Source organism: Lichtheimia ornata (assembly GCF_029851405.1).
Source record: "Lichtheimia ornata isolate CBS 291.66 chromosome Unknown scaffold00049, whole genome shotgun sequence".
NCBI lineage: Eukaryota > Fungi > Mucoromycota > Mucoromycetes > Mucorales > Lichtheimiaceae > Lichtheimia > Lichtheimia ornata.
The window spans coordinates 180,825-201,708 of NW_026695369.1; the positions used below are offsets into that span (position 1 = coordinate 180,825).

Here is a 20,884-nt window from a genome sequence, read left to right on the forward strand (position 1 = left end):
CCCCTCATTATCGACTCTCCCTGATTGTATGATCGTCTCTCTTTTATTCCTCCCCCACGGCATTTCCTCCGGGCGTATCTTATGCATCGGATCTTCTCCTATACCTTCTTTTTTACTTGGTAGGGGTTGCTTGCTTATACAATCGTTACAAATAAATAGCATGTTTCGATCAATGCTGAGGCAAAACGCCGATGGCATCATTTCTTCACATGCGACATGTTAATTTTGTGGTGAAGCTAAATCGAGACATTTGCATGATTTGTTTGTTCTTGTTTTGATTGCAACCATTCCCGGGCCCCCCAAAACTTTATTATACTACTTGCTCCTTTCCCGAGAAAGATTTTTGGACCACTGGCGCACATACGTCTTGGCGTTGTACAACAACGAACAGCATTACATTCATTGTCGAACACAATGAACACCAACAACAAAATCCATTCTCAATCAATCTCCACATTGAAGGTTACGTTTCATGGTTGTGGATGATAACAAAAGTGTAGTGTTGTTCCCTTTCCATTTTTGAATTCAAAATGCTAATGCATAAGATAACAAGGTGTTTTCTTGGTGGTGCAAAGGACGACCCTTTCTGCATCTTGAGAGAAAGAGAGAGGATCGAGAAGCCTCATTCATTTTGGTGCAGGTTTGAAACATGTGCTAATATCTAATGAAGGTCCCTGCAGTGTAGTGCATTGCAAACGAAAAGAGACATAGAATAAATACCGCCATCTCCTTTTTTTGCCGAAAAAAGGCGCGTTCTTGCTAGATGCGAACACGTTATTGTACCAGGCATTGTAAAATTTAATTTTGATTTGCTCAAACCAGAGATAAGTTACCTTTGCATCGGTTTCTTTACTCGAGCTATCCATTCGGATATGCCTGGTTATCATACTTTGTGTTACAGACTTCTATTGTAGCCATTGCATTCTTTTACTTGCTTGTCATATTACTCTAACAACGCGACGGCGACTCGTGATTGGAGCTAAAGTTGCTGCATGAATCCCGGAGAATCGCGAGCAACGCTATTATGCGGTGGATACATTGTATGCACATGAGAATTACAAGCTTCCTGTGAAGCATCATCTGTCATTCCAACATAAAGGACCACTGAGAAATAGAATTAATGGGATCAGGCGATACAATATTGTTGCATAGTATATAATCGGATGGCACCAAATACACGCACATGCAACCGGGGCCCAGTTATCAAGCACCCCAATCAGATTTCTTTTATCAGCCTGCTGCAAAAAAGACGTGTACAAAAAAGAAAATGTCGTGCAGAGTCATCCATCATCGATAAGACGAATCGCATAAAAGCAAAGAAGACTCGTGGATAAGAATCTCTTTCCCCAACATTTACTCTTCTTTCGTATTCATATTCAAAAATGTTGCATCCAACTACATTGAAATGGGCAAAAGCGTTACAAGTGAAATGTCTTATTTGTGGATCCGTCAATCATCAAACAAGGGTACGTATGTAAGATGATAGCAAAGGATTGCTTATCCCTTATTTATCCCCCTCCTCCTCCTCCTCTTCATATCATTTCCTTTAGAATTGTCCCGTATCGCCATGAAGTTGTATTTCCTCAATCAAGAAATCTAGTCTATTCTCTAGTGAAAAACGTGTAATATAAAAAGAAAAACCATAGAATGAATTTGCATCCAGAAAACCGGCCATTCCCTTTTTGCGTACGACTCCACAAACAGTTTCCCATTATAGGGTGGATTGTGCAATACATGTGATAATCTTCTCCCTTGTGAGCTTCTCTACAGCATGGTTTTGATCATGGCTGTTGCAGCACGCACTCCATATGGAACTTGCCGATCCTTTTGTTTGAATGTTGCATCCGTTACAAGTTGAGCATGTGAATGAAGACGCTCGACCTCCTATCATTGAACAAATTTTCTGTGGATGAATGACTTGTTCTCTCCCATGCGTGCGTGAGAATATGAAAAATACCTTGTGAAGAGCCGATTGTAATCGCTTGTTTTCGGTAATAACAAAGGCTTGGGCCTCGAGATCGCGTTGACTTGATCGATGACCGAAATTGGGTGATCCAATCAATGTAAGTGAAATGTCATCATTGCCTTGGAGAGATGCCCATAATCCCTTGGCGTGATACGTCCATCCTTCTCTTCCATACTCCTCAATCGAAATCTCGTTGCTGCGTCCTGCACGTTTGACATGGTTGAAGAATTGTTTCTCGATCCATGTATAAGCGGGTGGGAGATAACGTGATACACCTTTGGAATTGAAAAAGCCATTGGCCTGATGATGATAATTTCTCATTAGCCGTGCGTGTGAATATGGATGTATATATCATTTACCTTGGGCGATGCTGTCAAGAATCGGAATCGAGCTGGTGCACGAAGGATCATTGCCTTGTATCGATCCGTAAAGTTGAAATAACCCGAAGTCAAATGAATCGTCCAATCTTGCTTAGCCATTCCCAAGAACTTCATGGTTGCCTTTTCATCCTGCCGAATGCCCAAAGGACCCATTTGTATTACTGGAAGGATAGCTGTGTCAGTGTCTTCTGCCGGGCTATCATCATGTCGATCCATTTGCTGTCGGATAAACCGGACCAGCCGGTCATGTGCATGTCGTTTAAATTGCCGGCTTTCATGTACAGGATCTGGTGTGTCACTTTGTATTGCCAATTTCCCTTTGGTGTCAAGTTGATAAGAAAAGGAACGCACCACACTCATCAAATCGCAATAATACGACGCCAATGGTTCATGCTTGTCGAAAATCATGTATCGATCCTGACGATTGGTGAAATAATCGCGACTCAAATTGGCACTTGCGAGGGATAAAGGCATTAGCGACCATTGTGATAGAACATGGTAATCAAGTTTACTTACCCACTAAGCATCACTGAATCATCAAAGCCATAGATCTTGAGATGCATTAATCCAATTCCTTCATTGAAACGTTGTGGTAATGTCTTCTTGAGTACGCCCGTTAAGTCTGGTGTATGGTATAATGACACTTGTACTCGGTCAGGGAATGATTGAATAAGCGATGACAGTAACGTGACAGAACTTTCGCCTTTGGATACACGAGTGCCTCGGAGTCCATCAATCAAAATGTGTGCTTGCAGCTTATCGGATCGACTCAATGCTGTATGCAGGGTTTCCACCTATCCCATCGTCAACTCAATAAAAAGTCACCTTAAGATGTATACTTTTCATACCAATTCCTTTTCAGCATGTCCAATGTAAAGAGCAGCAATAAAGATACGTTCCTTGGCAGAAAGAATGCGAGTCTAACATATAAAGTGTGATGTGAGCAGCCTGTATTATCATACCATGATACGCTATCTACCTTCAGTTCCGAGTAAAAGTCGCTTGGTTCATATAAAGGAGTAATGTTGTTGCCCGAAGCATAAAAGGTGGGAGCGATGTCTTGTAATGGTTGAAAGACTGAGAGAGGAGGACGTTCCAAGACGGTCGTTGATCGTTGTAAGCATCGAGTTGTTGTATGCAATGCGCGTAGAGAACAAGCACGAGTTGGTACAACTCGAAAGAGAGTCTTGCAAAGAGACATTGGGAGAGGATCGCTTTTGTTTTTGTCGGCTGGTTGACAGCTGCAAAGAAAGAGAAATCAGCGCTGGAGAGAGAGAGAGAGAGACAACCCGAGGTGCTGTTGAGATGCATTGCTCCACTTCCCCGTCACCCACCAATCCCAGCACTTGACAACCTCTTAATGCTGTATCCATGATACTGATCAACAATGCCGTAGACCCTCTTCAAAAGTAAAATGAATTGCATGCGATGCTTGTAAACTTTATAATGCATTGTAAAAAGAAATCGAGAATGATACATGAATCTATTATTGGGTTTCTGGTGGTTGAAGGATAGATTGTGAAAAGGATCGGATATTGGGATCATAATGGTCCTTGTACAAAAAGAGTTCGTAAAGACTTGTACCAAATGGGTTGCAGAGTTCTGGATCTTGGAGATAAGGCATGTACACACCACTTGCTGCGCGATCTTCGGATTGCACAAGTGCATCCAATCGTCGATCTTTCTATACATGTTGTCAATCACTTGCATTTCTTTAACAACCTTCATTGTAACTTACATTTATCAGCCGCTTGACCAATTGCATACAATTGGCAACAGTCTTGGTAGGCATATTGAGTGCCACAATGCAAAATCGCTTGATGAATGCAGCCATACGATCGATGGGTATCTGGCGTTTCTTGACAAACATCAGTTCCAGACCACGGATTAACATGTCGCTTTCGGATGCAGCATCGGGATTGGGTTTATGCTCAATCATGTAATGGAAGGTCGACTCAAAGAGAATCTCATACAATGCTGAATAGTATTCCTTGAGATCGTATGTGACAAATGCTTCGCCTAATGTCCTCAGAGTCAGTATACATCATGTGATTTGCCTCCAAGTTACTAGTACTACTCACCTTGACCAGAAAGAAGTTCGAATGCGGTGATGATGCATAGTAAGCGCTTTCGTGTACCAGCACCTGCTGTGCCTTTGCTCGTGCTATGTTCAAGGCTGTCCAATACTTCTTTGAGTGCTGCAAGCAAATCATCGAAAAAGTCAACGCTGATCAAGTGAGCAAACCTAAATCGAAATGATCAGTCATAAGCTCATCCCTCAAATCATATCTTAAGATACGTACTTGCCCAAACCCTGCAACACAGCTGGCAATAAGGGGGAAGTCGACTGCTTTTTGAGGATACGGAAATAAAAGGCAAAGACCAGTTTCAGGGTCTCCGTGTGCTAAGAGAAATCCAAGATATATAATAAGAATACGGAGCTATCAACGTGTTCAAAAGGTGCACAACGTGCTTACCGTTTTTTCCCTTTCTTCCTTGTCAACCACGGCTTCAGCTTCCTTCATTTCCTTTTCCACTTCCTTTGTCTCCTTGCGTGCTTTGCGTGCTTTCTTGGTCAAGAACTCCTTTTTGCGTTTCTTGTTTTGCTTATCCCCATCTCCGTGCTTTTTGCTGGCTTCAGGTGTCAATTCATCCTTGAGTCGTAAATGAAGGAACGTGTTGATGACATTCTCGTGCACCTGATAGTTTTTGCTCTTGATCATTCGAGTGATCATAGTAACCGCATCCAATGATACACGTCCCGTTTCATCCTCTTCAAACACGTTGATGATCGCTTTGCTGCAAAGATCCGCATCCTATATAAATATACCTTGTCAGCCTATGATCCAAAGAAAAAGCATGTGAACAGCCATCCTACCTCATTCCATTGGACCGTGCTCATCCGAGTGACAATAGACATCATCAAGTTTAATCGAAAGTTGAAGTGCGTCTTGGTGGTGAGCAATTCGCAAAGACACTTGACTGCCACGGTGATCAAGCTGGTATCACTTTGGGCTGATTTTCTCTCTAAACATCTCGAATTAGTATTGCTCGTTCTCACATACCCCCATATGAACAATAAATACATACTGAGCAAGGTGTCCAATTCCTTGAGGTAAAGCTCATAGTTGTGGAGCAACGTCTTTTCAAATTCTCGCAGCTTTTTGACATCCTTGGATACCTTGACAGCTTCTTCCTTCTCAGTCAATGGACGAATACGATAGCTATATACAAACGATAAGTTATTCACGCTAATAGATTTCCCATTTCAAACCACACTTACCCAGGAATGATATCTTTGTATACTGCAAGCTGAGTGAGAAGTGCAAGTTTCTTGATGGTTGGATTGGTGTCAGCCGTAATTTTACGCAATGCTTTCAATTGATTGATCTAACATCATATTCATGGTAAGCATTTAGCCAAACATCATACATTCGATGATGACTTACATTTTCATCTGGATCTTCTTGGATCTGAGTAGCGATTTGTGCGAGCTCTTCCTTCTTGGCCAAAATGTATTGCTTCTTGGTGAGTTTGGGTGCTGGTTCTTCCTCGACTTGCACCTTCTCCTCAACAGCTTGATCCTCCTTCTCGTCCTCTTCCTCTTGGCTCATCTCATCGGCAGATGCCTCTTGTTTCTCCTGCTCATCCTGATCCACCTTGACGATCTTTCCTCCAGGTAACTTGATAGGCAAGCGTTCAACGAAATCCTTTTGGGTCCATTCACTGCCAACCTTACGAGGCTGCAACTCATAATCCATTTCCTCATCATCCGATTCGACATGCTTGCGCTTTTTGGAAGGACGTGTCTGTTCCATGTTCTCCAATTCATCTTCAATATCGCTGATCGATGGTGGCACATCTTCCTCCATAGCCTCTGCAGCATCTTCTTCCTCCTCTTCTTCATCCGATGACGAAAGTACAATGGAAGCCACATCATCACTCGCCATGTTTTCAAGATCATCATAATCGTAATCCTCTTCATCCGATTCTGATTCGCTCGATGGCTGTTGTTGCTGCTGCTGTTGCTGCTTCTTTTTCGATTCAGGACGTTCAATGCGTGGTTTTTCATCACGTGTGAGATTCCTAAAGTTTGCAACATGAATATACAAATGTCACGTGGATCGTGGTGGTCTTACTTTGTGATGGCCTTGGAGTCCATGGACTTTAAAAAGGTGCCAAACTGCTCATTCTCGGCAAAGAACGCAAGATCCTCGTCTGAAATGTCAACGTCTTCGTTATCGGCTTCAGGAACGGGTACATAGTCTGGGATCTTGTCCTATCGAAAGCATGGTGAGCATGATCGTTGGCATGACACGAAGGTACTCTTACCATTGGATCCTTTGACTTTGCATTCTTTGATCCTGGCTTGTTGACGGCCTTTTTGATAGACTTGTCATTGCCTTTCTTGTTGGCAGCCTGCTTGCTCTTGTTGGCAGCCTTGTTCGCTTTCTTGATCGCTTGTTTCCCAGCCATGTCAAGTGCAACAAAGGATAAGAAGAAAGGGTGGAAATTAGCTGGTTGCTACTGCTGCAGATGGACTTTTTTGGTTGTCTGTCAAAAGAACCCCGCCACTTGCACATATCCCATTTTCAATGCACACGACAACCCCCTCCAAAGAACGGTTATATAGAGTATACAATCTTTTTCGATTTTGTAAACGTGTTGATCAATTCAAAAAGTAAACTGAAAACATAGCATATGGTATGTACGAAATTGGTTGCTATATGCAAAACAAAAGAAAAGACAATGGGCGCCATTATGAATCGTTATCCTCCTTTTTGGATGAAGGTTGTTGTTGCTGTGGATCGGGAAAGCCAGGCGGTGGTGGAGGTTGTGGTGGTTGCTGTGGCGTGGTGACATTTGGCATTCCATAATACAAGTTTGGCAAAGGTGCTGTTGTTGCGGGATGTTGAGGCAAAGTAGTACCAGGGATTGAGGTTGGGACAACATTCGCTGGATTTGTGCCTGTGGATGCCGCTGCCTGCTGCTGCTGTTGTTGTTGTTGTTGTTGTTGGTGTTGCTGGAATTGATGATATGGTACAGGGACAGCCACGGGTACAGGAACAGCCACGTATTGCTGACCAGGAGTTCCAGGTGGAGGTGTTGGCATGGATACACCAGGATACAATGATTGGAACATGGCTTGACTCATCAGAGGATGCGCATTGGTTTGTGCCAGGTGGGGTGTTGATTCAGCACTGCTGATTTCCGAAGGATTTGGCGAGACATTCTATACACAATCAATGTTATATATAAATCATCATCAAACAAAGAACCAAAAATGTGTACTTACAGGAAAAGGAGGGATTGGAATGGCTGATTGAGGCGTTAAGCTGCTGGTGGATGCGCCATCACCACTTGGGGCAGGAGTAATATTGATAGGCAACGTTCCAGTAGCCGGCTGGGTCCCTGGCAAGCTTGTAGCATTGTCGTTCGTTGCATTCATGATTGGTTGCTTCCCCTTTTCCAATGGTGCTGCCGATGTGTCGTACTTGTTCTTAACATGTGATCCACCAGCAAGCTCATACAAACGAATCTTGTCTGAGCGAGATGCACTTGAAATCATTGCACCATAATCATCCACAAAATCACCAAGTTGTTCCATGCCATCAAATACTGGGTCCTGAAGATGCTGGGGATCGATGCCAATATGTGATGCCAATGCTTCAATATCCATTTGGAGATCGTCAATGTCCTGAGAGATCGATTCAGCCGACTTGGATGCTGTGTTGAGTGTATCGGTGAAAGCTTCAATGTTGGCATTCGATTCCGCTGTACGCATCCCTTCCGACAATGGTTGCTGTGGTGATTGTTGCTGTTGTTGTTGTTGCTGCTGGAAAGCTGAAGGGTTCAACGACGCGGATGGAGACGAGGGAGTCGATGACATGCCTGCTGAACTCATTCCGGGTAACATTGAGTATGACAGCATTAATGCCGACGATAGTGCTCCTTGAAGTCGAGCATTTTGATCCATGTAACACCTACCCGAAGGATCACTTGTTGCACCTTGAAGAGATCCGATTGCATCCTTCATCCCAACGAGACTTGCAGCTTCTTCAATCAAAGCAGTTGGTAAACGTCCTTCGAGAAACTTTCCTGTGTGATGCCATAATATAGAGGGCAAAGCGAAGGGATACATATAATAATAATAGAGATAAATAAAAAAGAGAGAGAGCGAGAGAAGGAGATAAAGAGAATGTGGTGTGTGTGTATGTTTGCATCAAGGATCACATCCCATGTGGTTGGTGCCTTTCCCTTTTCTCTCTCATACAGCAATAGGTTCTCTTTTGCTTGCCACTCATATCATGGTCGAGACAGGATGAAAAAAGGGGGAGACAAAAGAAAAGAAATTACATACCTGCTTCCGATTTCCCAAGCAAACTTATGTATTCATTGTTCTTGCCAAGCATAAAGGGTCCATTCAATTGCTGATGCGTTGCTGCCAAAATGTTGTTCTCGCTCGAAAACACGGTCGTCAAGAATTGCAAAATCTTCTCAATCACATCCTTATGAAGCTGATGTTTCTCACGGGCTGCCAACGATTCTTGCCACAGGTACGAGTTGTCACGTTGCAAGGTGCGTAGATCAGAGCTGATAGCGGATTGATGCTTACGTATCGATGCGATATCTTTCACAAGTGATGCCAATGTCACCTGGTCACTCTCCCCATTGTCCTTGTCCTTGTTGCGTTTTCGCGACACCAATAAAAGCAAATCGGGTCGGCCTCGACGAAAGTTCTCATGGCTGAATTCCCATAGTTCACGCTCGTTGTCTGGATACAATACACCTTGTTGGACGGTTGGCACCTTGTGAAAGTCGTACATGTTAAGCTGGCGAACAAAGGATGCAAACGTGTTGTGTTTGTAGTAGCGTGGTAACACCGTCTTTGCAAAAAGCTCGTGGTTCTCGACTAGATATGACATAAGTAAGCTATAGGTTACATTCAAGAGAGAGTGAGAGAGGTGTGGGGACGTACCAATGAATGAGTTGCCATCGGGAGACCAGCGAATAAGATTATTCGTTGAAGACTCATCAACCATACTAAATCCATGATGAGTATACACGTATGCAATGATGATAACAATCCATACCTATACAACTTGTTCAAAAAAGCAGGTACTCCACGTTGAATCGTGCCTCGAGTGTTGGATGATGAAGAAGTAGTAGTAATGGGTGATGCTGTTTCATCTGTTTCCTCCAACTCGTCCTCGTCGTCGTTGTTGACATCATGAGTCGTCGACGTCGCAAGCTTTTTTCTCTTGGATGATTGCAACACTGGATTCTTTGATTCATCGGCGGCACCAGCTGGGATAGCAGAAGATGATTCTACCGAGGAGGTAGACGATACTGGAGAGCGACCACGTTTCTTACTGTTGCTGCTGGACACATGCTGCGTTGCCTTAGTTGCACGACTAGAGGATCGAGGCATTGAAAGATGATTGCGAATCGTCTAATCTTTGAAAAGATAAGGGAGCTGTTTTATACGCGTTGACAGTCTTTGTACACAAGTCTCTTCATTACCGTTGTAATGTGCTGGGTCGTCGTCGTCTATTATCGTTCCGTTTTTCTCTCAACTTTGCGATCTAAGCGATAGTTCAAATCTCGTCGATTAGTAAACGTGGAAGGAATACTACATAAAAGAGTGATAGAAAACATACTTTAAAACTCGTTTTGCCACACAACACACAGAGGAAAAGGAGCAGGCCAAGACCAAGTGTCGCCAGATTTTGATTCCGAGCGCGACATTGCCGTCGCACACGATCACACAGCTCCTCCTCCACTACCTGAGGTGTTTGTAGTCTATCATTTGTCATGTTTATCCCTAATGGTTCGCCACCACCCACCCAACCCACCCCAAGTTATCTTTTTTCATCAATAAATTAAGCTTGCATTAACGATTTCTCTCTCTTTTTATTTACAAGTAAAGCCATTTTTATATATCAAAGACAAGTTTACCCCTGCACGACAGCAGTAGCTTCATGCATCGAGTTTGATTTAGAAAGTGGTAAGCGTTTACGACCAAATGTTGTTTGTCCTTTGAGCCTTGATTTTGTGGGAGTCTCAGGTACACCGATTTCGATGGCATGGTTGATTGCAAGGTTTAGTTGCTAAAAGAGTAGTCATAAGATGAGAAGATGGTGTCCGTGTTTGTATCATAAACCGGTACTTACAATGGCTAGCTTATATTCAAAGTCATAGCTTGAATATGTCAATGCTGTTTCCCACAAGTGTCGTGCTCGCTTCAGGTCACCTAGATACCATGACACAATACCCGATTCCCTAAAGAGAGAAAGGGCTCAGCAAATAATGGGGTATCCAAGAGGTAGCAATAATAACCTACCAGTATGTGTAAGGCATGATCCATTTGGAGTAGGTGATCCGATCCTTGTGATCGACAATCCAATTCAAGTGTGCAATGGCGTCACTGCTGCATCCCAGGCAGTTTAGGATGTTGGCCTTGATAAGGAGCAAGATGGCTCGATGATCATAATAATTCGGTGGTGGGATGTCAGGTACCAACTCGAGCATGCGTACTTGGTATTCCTTCTTTTCTCGCTTGTAGATAATATTTAGCGTCGTTTCCACTTGTTCCAAACACTCCTCAAGCTCGTTCTTTTGCATGCATGGGAACAAGTTCCAAAGATAACAAATCTCGAAACCAGGGAGGAAGAAATCCATATCTTGATATCCGCTCTTCTCAAAGAAGGCAATGCGACGGGCCACAAATTGTTCAATTTGAGTCTTTTTGGTTCCAAGTAGCGTGGTTGTCTCAGCAAATGCAAGGATAGCTTCACTACGGTTGCCCAACATCTCCATGCATGTACCATAAAAGTACTTGTTGAAAGCAGGGGATCCATATTGACCTTGTAGCTCCACGGCACGTAAAGCAGCGCTAGCCCAATCCAAATCCACCACACAATTGAATGCCATCTCGTGAGTTGCAAGTCGACCCATGGTGGATTCAGCCCACGAGGCACCTTGGCTGACTTTGTATGTGTACAGGAATGATTGTTGTGATAATGGGATGTTGCGTGATAGTCGCGAGATTCTACCAGCAAAATACAAGAATAACGCCGAGTTGGGGAACGTCTTTTGTGCTTCAAGAAGGATCTCAATAGCTGGTTGCAACATCTCCCTGGTAAGCACCTGAGGACAATACGACATGAGCGTAACGTAATATGAAAGAAGCCTAATACCATCCAGCGTTAATATACAAGTTTGTCATCCGAAGCTAATAACTCACATCATGGCCGCCAATGGTGATCGAATACGTTGACCATCCATGCATAGCTTGAGTAATGCAAATCCAAGATGCTTATCGGCCTTCCATCCAAATGCTGAGATGATCTTTAAGATCTTGGGTGGCAATGAAGATAGGAGCAAGTGTACCGAGCCAATGCTAATAACAATAACAATGAGCACATCCATAATACAATGTCCATCATTCATCCTTCTTTACCCAAATTGAATAGCCGAGATGGTGTTCTTGTCCATGTATGTATTAAACTCTTGTCCCATCCGCTTATACTCTTGCCAAACCAAGCTGTAGCTGCTGTATGCTATATCAATAATGAGATGGATCAGCAATCTTGGGATTACACATACGGGGGCTATTTGACACTTACCACGTCGTAGATTTAGACCCGCCTTCAAATATCCCACCACAGTCTCTTGATGCAAATGCAACATAGCCATCAATAAGCAGCATTCCGATCTGACAACATGAGCGCGTAGTGCACCATTTAGAATGAATTCGGGCTTTTTGTCACGCGCTTCTTGAGGCAAAGGTGCAGTATTGGTTGGCAGACCTGTTGTATTGGATCCCATCAGGTTGGTGATATACAATGACACCGTATCTTTGAGAGCCTTCTTTGCGGATGCAGCATCGATTTGGCCGGTTGCAAATTGATAGGTGGATGTCAGCTGAGCAATTGCATCTTCGGTGTTATCACCATCAGATGTCTATATACGTATGAATAATGTATTTCACCTAAACAATCATTATGCTGCTTACCGAAAGTGCTAATAGAGGACACGAGAAAATGTGTTGTTAGCATCCATTGCCATCACCTTCCCATGCCATGTATGTTACCTTTGATGAAAGCCATGGTACCCAATCCAAGTGCGTATAGCGGATCACTATCACTCCTCTTAATTTATATTCCAAGATGATCCATTTCTCGTATACACTTACTCGTTCGCCTGCGATTTAAATGATGCCTCCGCTTCACTAAAGCTGTTGCTAAAAAAGGCATGGATTCCTTTCAACATGGTCTCATCTAGCACAACATTAGTATCACTACCCAACAAAATACTTGTACCATCCTTATCTTTACCTGCTTGTTCTTGTTCTCTTGGATTCAATGTATTTGGCTGGTATCCCTTTTTGTTTTCTTCATTTGTTGGAGACGAGGTTGATGGTGATGATGATGATGGTTCCTCTTCTAATGGTTGATCCTGCAACTCCTCGCTGTACATTGGATTGGTGGCTGGTGGAGTGCCTGGTGTGGGTGGAGTGATATAATCGGCCATGTTCTTATCAGCGGGTAATTCGATATGGACTTGCTGATGAGGTTGATGATCGGGATGCTTGTCATTGGTTGTTTCTTCTTGAGGACTGAATTGAGCTGGCACAGGCGTAGTTGGTTCACTATCCACATCTACCGCCTCTTCTGGCTCGGGAATGTGGATCTCAGCGGGTTGATGATGCATATGCTGATACCCCTTATGCTCGGCCTTGTCACGAGCTGCTTCGGCTGCTGCAATGATTTGATCCGCACGTGCATTTCGACTGGGTCGTGGACTTTCAGGTTCTTGAAGCATCTCCACATGTGCCTTTTTCTCATTGTTGTCATCCTTGGCAGCAGCTACTGTTCCACGCAATGCACTGAGCACCATAGATAGTTCATTGTTCTCTCCCGTAGTGTTGTTATTGGCCACATCCTCTTCTTGCTCCTTCTCCTCATGTGATGGTTCATTCTTCACTTCCTCTTGTTGTGTATCTTGATTCGGTTGCTCCTTGTTTTCCTCTGCTTTGGGAGACGCTGGTTCCTTTTTCCCTTGCTTGGTGTCGGATTGCTGATCGAGTTGCCTGATTTGTATACTACGCCAACCCGTTTTGCGTGCTGTCATGACGGGTGGCATGTCACCGTCCTTGGGGGAATCTCGGTCATTTGCTGCTGTCGACGCCATGACTATGTCGAATGTCTTCTGAGAAAGTGAAGAGAAAGAAAGGGAAAGTGTGTGGAGTTGCCAAGTATGACAAGCTTGCTAGCAATGTAACACCAGCATCAATTTGATCTCACAAACGCATGTGCTTTTCTTTGCCAAACTATGGATCAACCATTATTCATCCATGCTATGTCTTTTCACCCTATCTCTCAACTTGCTTACCATCCTTTATCAATAAAAACCTTTTTCATGCAAAATGACATGTGTCAGAAGTTGATCAACGAGAAAGTGGTCGGGGTAGCAATATGGGGACAACATTAAATTGGACACGTGACCTTGGATCGCCCGATGCTGTATCATGGCAACCATTAATAATAGTTCACCCCAGCATTGACGTCGCATCAATACATGTATAACATACCAGCAAGTAACACGGGCTTTCCGTTGAATCGATGGATATGTTACGTGCTGCCGAACTATAAACATCCTTAAGCTTAGGACTAAAAAGCGCGTAACGTTGCTTCTTGCCATATTTAGGCGCTGCTGCTATTGGAGGGATCTTTATCTTTGGGAACAATGAAACTATGTGATATTTATTATAGTATGCTGTGGTATTTAGGGGGCTGTACAGAATGGTGATGTGATCGAGCTATTGGTTGAGTAGGTTGTAAAGGGTATCAAGTGCATCGCTTGTCGGTGGAAGTACCTAACCAAGCAATGATGAGCATTCCATGGTTATCATCTCTTTCCCTTCCATTACCTCTTCCAGTTGCGCCAGCAACCTAAGAGCTTCACGATACTCGTTTTCGGGCAATGTATAATCGTTTTCATCTATTTGGATCTCTCATAAGTAACTTTTGTCTTATACCAGAATTACATCCCATTACCAGTATCCTCGGCATCACTCGTTTCAAACTCGACATTCTCAGCTTGGGATGACTTTTTGTTCACCATATCTTGGATCAATGGCTCCACTTCAGCAGTCAGGTTCAATCGTTTTGCAAGCACTTCTTGAATCTCTGATCGTACATCCTTCTCCAAGCTATCCTTTTGTGATGCCAACCGATGATCAAATTGTTCTATAGATTCCATATCAATCTCTAATACACCCCAAGAAGATATCCTATAATGCACCTACCACGACCAAGACCATCCAACCCTCTGGGACCACTCTCTCGTATCATCAAATTCTCGGCCACAATGGCTGCTGTTTTTCGAAGCGACTATTGAACAAGGTGAGCTCATCGATGCGTAACATGAACAGTCCATGGGAGCTTACAGACCTCTTCAACACGTTCTTCTACCGCTCGTTTCAATCCTGGATCCCCCTTCTCGTTTTCCAATTCTTGTTCGATCAGCACGCTGCTTGCCTTCTTCATGCTACCTAGCCATCGGTAAAACTGCGTATCGTTTTCGATCTTTGCTGGATCGCCGTCGTACTTGTTCTGCATTGGGATGGTGAAAGAAAAGAGTCAAGAAGGGTCGTGTCTGTGTATGCTACAAAATGTACGCGCATTGAAGTTGGACGTGTCACACACACGAATACTCCTAGTTAGTGCTCCCCATAGCTGTAATCCAAGAGACCAATCAATACATGTATATGTTTAAATAAGAAGATGCGTTTATATTATTACATTGTGAAGTGAGATGATGATGATGATTTTGTGTAATTATGTATCTACTTGGGGAAAAGGATATCTGTACAGATGGGATATGAGGATATTAGTTGGCAACATTAAGCGATTGTTGGTGGACAAGTTCACTATAGATGCCATTCAGCTTGAGCAATTCCCAATGAGTTCCCTGCTCAGCAACGCGTCCATCCTTGACCACACAGATCAAATCTGCTCCTTGTATGGTACTTAAGCGATGAGCTATGGTGATAGTTGTTCGACCTCCTTCACCAACGACCTTGTCAAGAGCAGCTTGCACCAATTTCTCTGATTCACTATCAAGAGCGGAAGTTGCTTCATCCAACAAGAGAATTCTTGGCTTACGAAGCCATGCACGAGCAATAGCAATACGTTGCTTTTGGCCACCAGAAAGTTGAGAACCCTTGTCGCCGACTCTTGTATCGTATTGTTGTGGCAATCCTTCGATGAACTTGTGGATGTTTGCGGCACGACATGCTTCTTCGACACGTTCTTGGGACACGTTTTCTTCCTCGACACCAAAGCAAATGTTTTCTCGAATCGTCATATCAAATAATACAGGTTCTTGACCAACCCAAGCTATGTGCGATCGAAGATTGCCAAGGCTGAAGCTATTGACATTGTGCTCGTCGATACGAATGGTACCTGTCGTTGGGTCATACCAACGCAACAACATGCCAATAGTCGTTGACTTGCCACAGCCTGAAGGGCCCACCAATGCAATCGTTTGGTTTGCCTTGCCTTGAAATCCAAAATTTCCAGTGAATACGGGGTTGTCAGGGCGTGCGGGGTAAGCAAATGTGATATCCTTGAATTCAACGTTGCCATCCACGGTCTCCGGTTCAATGCCTTCAAGATCAGGGTCAATTTTGGGTTCACGATCAAGCACAGCGAATGCGGAAATAGCAGAGAATTTGGCCTTGGTGTAAGTAGCAGTGAACACACTAGCACGACCCACGTTGGTAGCAGTGATCATGATAGCCATCAATGCAGTAAACATTTGCTGAAAGTCGATCCATCCATTCATAATAAAGCGAACACCGGCATAGAATGCAATCGCATTGACATACATGTTGAAACCACGAGAAAGAGCAAATCCAATGGATGCAAGAACGGCTTTGCGAATAGCAAGTCGATGAGGATGTTCACACGCCTTGTCGTAACGGCCTTCAAAATGTCCTTGCTTGTTGAGAGCGGTGATCGTACGCACTTCTTTAATGGCTTCACCAGCAACTTCGCCACATTGTGCGTTGGCCTTCTTGGTGTTGTCTTCATAACCGCTGCGGATTTTGGATTCGGAACCATTGGCAAAGATGATGATAGGGCTGGTAGCCAAAATTACCAATGTAAGAGCCCACGAGTAGACAAATGCAATGACCAAGCCAACAATGGCAGTGACAATCACTTGAATAAAATCGCCCCATCTAATAAAAATCGTATGAGTAAAAATGAACAAAGATATGAATACAAGGGAATACGTACACTTTGGTCACAAGCTCATTGACATTCTTTGCATCCACAGCAAGCTTCGTCGTTAAGGCACCCATGCTGTTTTCCTCTTGATCAAAATAGCCAACTTCTTGACGCATCAAAGCTCTGAAGATTCTAATTCTCAATCGTTCGGTGTATCGTTCGCCAGCCAATTCAAACGCAACGCCTTGGGCTCCAAAACCGATAAATGCAGCAACAGCAATAAAGACGAAAATGAATGCATACATATTGGTGCCTTGCACTGGACCTTGATCAATCATGTAAGCCTTGGTAGGATCACTCAAAATGACAATGACTTGAGAAAAGGCAAAGGCAAAGCATGGGAAGATAGCACCAGCCAAAGCTGCACCACATAAGCCGATTGCCATGAGAGGCCATTCAGGTCGCATATCCCTTAGCACCCTGAATACGGGAGCCTTTTGTTGTTTGGTTTGCTTCTTGAGCTCCTTTTCCTTTTGCAATTTGAGTTGGAAGGCATCGACTGAGGAAACGGTACTAACACGACGACCATTGGGCAGCACTTGTACATCGATCGATTCCATCTTTGTAAGCTCGTTCTTTAGCTCGAGTTCTTCTTGTTGTATCAAAGTCTTGGTATCTTCATGAATCTCTTTTCCATCTTGGTCGTTGCGGCTGAGTGCAATTTCTTGCTTCTTGACCAAATCAGCATACACACCACCAAGTCGGACCAATTCTTCATGCGTGCCCCTTTCAATCAAATCACCCTGGTGCATAACAACAATAAGATCAGCAGATCTAATGGTACTCAATCTGTGCGCGACAACGATAGTGGTACGATCGACAGCTGCAGCATCCAATGCATGTTGAACAAGTCTTTCGGATTGAGTATCAAGAGCAGATGTAGCCTATTAAGTATAAAAAAATGTGTGAGTATTGTTGTTGCCATGGAGACACCGCGACTTGACGACATACCTCATCGAGCAACAGGATCGTAGGATTCTTGAGGATGGCACGGGCAATAGCAACACGTTGCTTTTGGCCACCTGAAAGCATACCACCATGCTCACCAACCAATGAATTGTATCCCTCGGGAAGCTGACTAATGAATCCATGGCAGTTGGCTTTCTTACAAGCTTCCACAATCTCTTCATGTGACACCTTTTCGGGATCAGCGACGCCCATAAGAAGATTTTGCTTGATTGTCATATTGAATAGTACAGGTTCTTGGCCGACGACACCAATTTGTTGTCGCAAGGCACGCACATTGTAGGATCGAAGATCATGACCATCAAGGAGCACTTGTCCTGCTGCAGGGTCATAAAAGCGTTGTAGCAATTGAATAGACGTAGATTTGCCTGAGCCAGAAGGACCAACAAAAGCGACCGTCATACCAGGCTTGATAGTGAGTGATAAATCCTTAAGGATGACAAGATCAGGGCGTGTTGGATATTTGAATTGCACGTTCTTGAATTCAATGTGGCCCTTAAGTTCCTTAGGAAAAATGCCTTCTTTGGAGTCAGGGTCGATTTCAGGCACCCGATCGATAGTTTCAAAGATTGAAAATGCTGCACCGCACGCACTAGAGACTGCAGACATGTTTGGAGACAGTTGAAGCAAGGCAAATGACCCCATCATCAACGACATAAATGTAATAAGCACTAATTCGGTTGTTTAGGGACCATTGTCTACGTAAAGTAGTCGTTTTAAAGAACTTACCTGATGCGCCATCGAAGTAACCTTGGTTAACAAGCTGAGAACCCCACCAAAGGGCCAAAGCGTAGGTGAAGAATAGAGTTGTCATAAAGCAAGCCATACCCATTCCAGTGACAATGCCACGCTTGAATCCCATCACACGTGATGCAACGAGCTTTTCCTCAAATAGCTTTGTAAATCGTTCTTGTAAGGAAAAGCTATACACTGTACGTAAACCAGCAAACACTTGTTCAGCGACGGCGCCACCAAGTGCATAGGATGTTTGGACCTTGAGAGTGTACTTTGTAATGAGCTTGCCCATAGTGATACCAGTGCCAACCATCAAGGGTACACCAGCCAACATGACACCAGCCAATTTTGGACCATTGACGAAGGCGACAATATAGCCAGTAATGAATTGGGCGATACACATAACAAACAAGCCGAATTTTTCTGAGATACTAGAAAAGAAAATGAGATCACGATGTTCACCTTTTAGCATAAGGAAACAAAAAACTTACCCATCTTGTATGGTTTGTGTATCAGCTGCCAAGCGCGTCGTGAGTGAGCCTTGTTCCGCTTTGTCAAACCAACCCATATCTTGTCGAAGCACATTATGCAAGTATAGCATTCGAATCTATAACCAAATTAAGGTTAGCAATCTAATAACCTCCGAGCAACCAAGATTTTGGGATCTACGAATCGCTTACTTTTCTCGTTTGTCTTTCACCGGTGATGATCCAGAAGCATGAAGCAAAGTAGGCAGCAACAAGTACGGATGTACCAAGGTAAACCATGATGAGAATTGTAGGATGCGTTTGATCGAGAAGGTCACTTGAATCAACAACTGATTGGCCCACGCTGCGAATAAGTCTTCCAAAAATCAAAATGGATACTGGGAGAATGGCACCGGTGTATGCTGATCCGATCATAGCGATGATAATCATGAGCCGATCCATCGGCGTGCTGAATCGAAATAGCTTAAAGATCGATACCGCTTTCTTTTTCTCTTTCTTCTTCTTCTTTTTCTTTTTGCCATCTTGATCTGATTCATTGTTGTCGTTGTTGTTGTCCTTGGGTTGTATTGCTTTGTTGATCTCTAGTGCCTCAAGTTCCTTTTTCAAGGCATCATCCGCGTTACCGAATGGATCATCGTTATTGTTGTCAGGTATAGTCGGCGGTGGTGATGGCCGAATTTCTTCCTTTTCATTCATTGGGAAGAAAGTAGGTGTGATAAAGTAGGCGAATAATAAAGCAAAATAGAACCTGTGTTGAATGGCTCCCCCATATTTATGGTTGCCGCAGTCGGCGCTCCATCCGGACACATTGGACTTTCCATCGACTATGTGTCACGCTTACACTACACAGATCACTCCGCATCATTTGTGATTGTTGCTATGCAACAGCCATTACCAAAAATTTGACCACAATACTATCACTATAGATGACTACATAGGTCTTGTATCAAAAATGTATCTAATAATACGCCAAGTGAGAGCCATTCACGAGTAAAACATGTCTCAATCTTTCGAATGCGCGCAGATAATCTGACACGGAAGAAGTTTTGTCGGATAAATATCGGCCCCAGCTGTAATAGAACCTATTCAACCCAGACAAAATTTTCCAAATTTAGTCTTTAATGCCCAAGTTAGCCGAGACATCGGTTAGCACTCGACCACTGGCATTGGACGCATATGTTGACGACGCACATTGACGCAACCTTGCGTGATTAGATCAAAGAGCTTATTATACTCATCTTCAAATTGAGCTTATGGATGGGATTTATATAGCATGTTGATCCATTGATATCTTAGCAATCAGGTATCTCTAGTGCTGATATGGTGAAAGAGATCAAAAACCAATGCTTGTTTCCAGCATAGTGTGATTCGGCGCCCTGTGCGCCACGTTCTCGTGTGAGCACACTCCATTGTGACACAACGGGGTTAGGTTGGTGGATTGTGTTTCGAAAAGGCAACGGATCTTTCGCATGTGGTGCGAGAAGTACTTTTCCTATATTAGTCATACGCACATAGGCGTTGCTGCGGCAGATCATTGTGATGATAATCGCACAGGGTACCATACACACGTTATATGCATTGGTATAGCTGCGTGCTCTACGCAACCTTCTTGAGCCTAGTTGATTGGTACTTTTATATGCGCACCAAGGCTTGACACTTAATGCGTGGTACATCCACTGTCTATTTGTTTGTGGGAAAGATCGGTTTCGTTGCGGCAAAAACGGCATAAATGCATCCGACAAGCTGCTTCCTCGTAGGCTTTGCTACTTGATTTCCACGCATTCGATGCTGAGGAGCTTCTTCGGATGGTGACTAATGATGGTATCATCATCAAAAGCTCCCCTGTACATTGAGCTTGTATCAATTCTATAAGCGCATGTCAAGCAAGAAAACAAAAGAGTAGCTCTACGCGTCATACCATAAGCAGAACAGCCCAAATCTATATACACAAGCGTTGATTCCTAAAAACAATATCGCCTGCCATATCGTTTTGAGATGTTCAGTGCCAGATTGGCAAGAACACGTAATGGCAGAAAATAGAAAGTGTAA

General features: G+C 43.6%; 6 protein-coding genes across 6 annotated transcripts; all 6 read right to left on the minus strand.

Moving 5' to 3' along the window:
• Positions 1–1,764: 1,764 nt before the first annotated feature.
• O0I10_008928 (uncharacterized protein) lies at positions 1,765–3,547 on the minus strand (the record flags this gene model as incomplete). The annotated part of the gene is made up of 6 exons (XM_058488927.1): positions 1,765–1,884; positions 1,958–2,266; positions 2,326–2,800; positions 2,863–3,140; positions 3,195–3,266; positions 3,326–3,547. The coding sequence occupies 6 exons, from the start codon at positions 3,545–3,547 to the stop codon at positions 1,765–1,767; spliced, it is 1,476 nt and encodes a 491-aa protein (XP_058340347.1).
• Positions 3,548–3,832: 285 nt separating this feature from the next.
• Positions 3,833–6,822, minus strand: O0I10_008929 (uncharacterized protein; the record flags this gene model as incomplete). Its single annotated transcript, XM_058488928.1, has 11 exons — positions 3,833–4,030; positions 4,085–4,365; positions 4,428–4,591; positions 4,650–4,750; positions 4,824–5,162; positions 5,225–5,373; positions 5,437–5,570; positions 5,630–5,736; positions 5,796–6,432; positions 6,486–6,625; positions 6,679–6,822. 11 exons carry the CDS (start codon positions 6,820–6,822, stop codon positions 3,833–3,835), a joined length of 2,394 nt encoding a protein of 797 aa, XP_058340348.1.
• A 283-nt stretch (positions 6,823–7,105) lies between these two features.
• O0I10_008930 (uncharacterized protein) lies at positions 7,106–9,778 on the minus strand (the record flags this gene model as incomplete). The annotated part of the gene is made up of 6 exons (XM_058488929.1): positions 7,106–7,579; positions 7,643–8,241; positions 8,335–8,445; positions 8,708–9,259; positions 9,326–9,390; positions 9,441–9,778. The coding sequence occupies 6 exons, from the start codon at positions 9,776–9,778 to the stop codon at positions 7,106–7,108; spliced, it is 2,139 nt and encodes a 712-aa protein (XP_058340349.1).
• A 523-nt stretch (positions 9,779–10,301) lies between these two features.
• On the minus strand, positions 10,302–13,542 carry O0I10_008931 (uncharacterized protein; the record flags this gene model as incomplete). Its single annotated transcript, XM_058488930.1, has 10 exons — positions 10,302–10,457; positions 10,521–10,629; positions 10,691–11,539; positions 11,594–11,749; positions 11,810–11,909; positions 11,976–12,312; positions 12,365–12,372; positions 12,443–12,489; positions 12,545–12,629; positions 12,687–13,542. The coding sequence occupies 10 exons, from the start codon at positions 13,540–13,542 to the stop codon at positions 10,302–10,304; spliced, it is 2,703 nt and encodes a 900-aa protein (XP_058340350.1).
• Positions 13,543–14,170: 628 nt separating this feature from the next.
• On the minus strand, positions 14,171–14,972 carry O0I10_008932 (uncharacterized protein; the record flags this gene model as incomplete). Its single annotated transcript, XM_058488931.1, has 5 exons — positions 14,171–14,227; positions 14,282–14,352; positions 14,409–14,600; positions 14,660–14,744; positions 14,805–14,972. The coding sequence occupies 5 exons, from the start codon at positions 14,970–14,972 to the stop codon at positions 14,171–14,173; spliced, it is 573 nt and encodes a 190-aa protein (XP_058340351.1).
• Positions 14,973–15,243: 271 nt separating this feature from the next.
• On the minus strand, positions 15,244–19,531 carry O0I10_008933 (uncharacterized protein; the record flags this gene model as incomplete). Its single annotated transcript, XM_058488932.1, has 6 exons — positions 15,244–16,597; positions 16,656–17,530; positions 17,598–18,283; positions 18,342–18,778; positions 18,839–18,954; positions 19,028–19,531. The coding sequence occupies 6 exons, from the start codon at positions 19,529–19,531 to the stop codon at positions 15,244–15,246; spliced, it is 3,972 nt and encodes a 1,323-aa protein (XP_058340352.1).
• Positions 19,532–20,884: the final 1,353 nt, after the last annotated feature.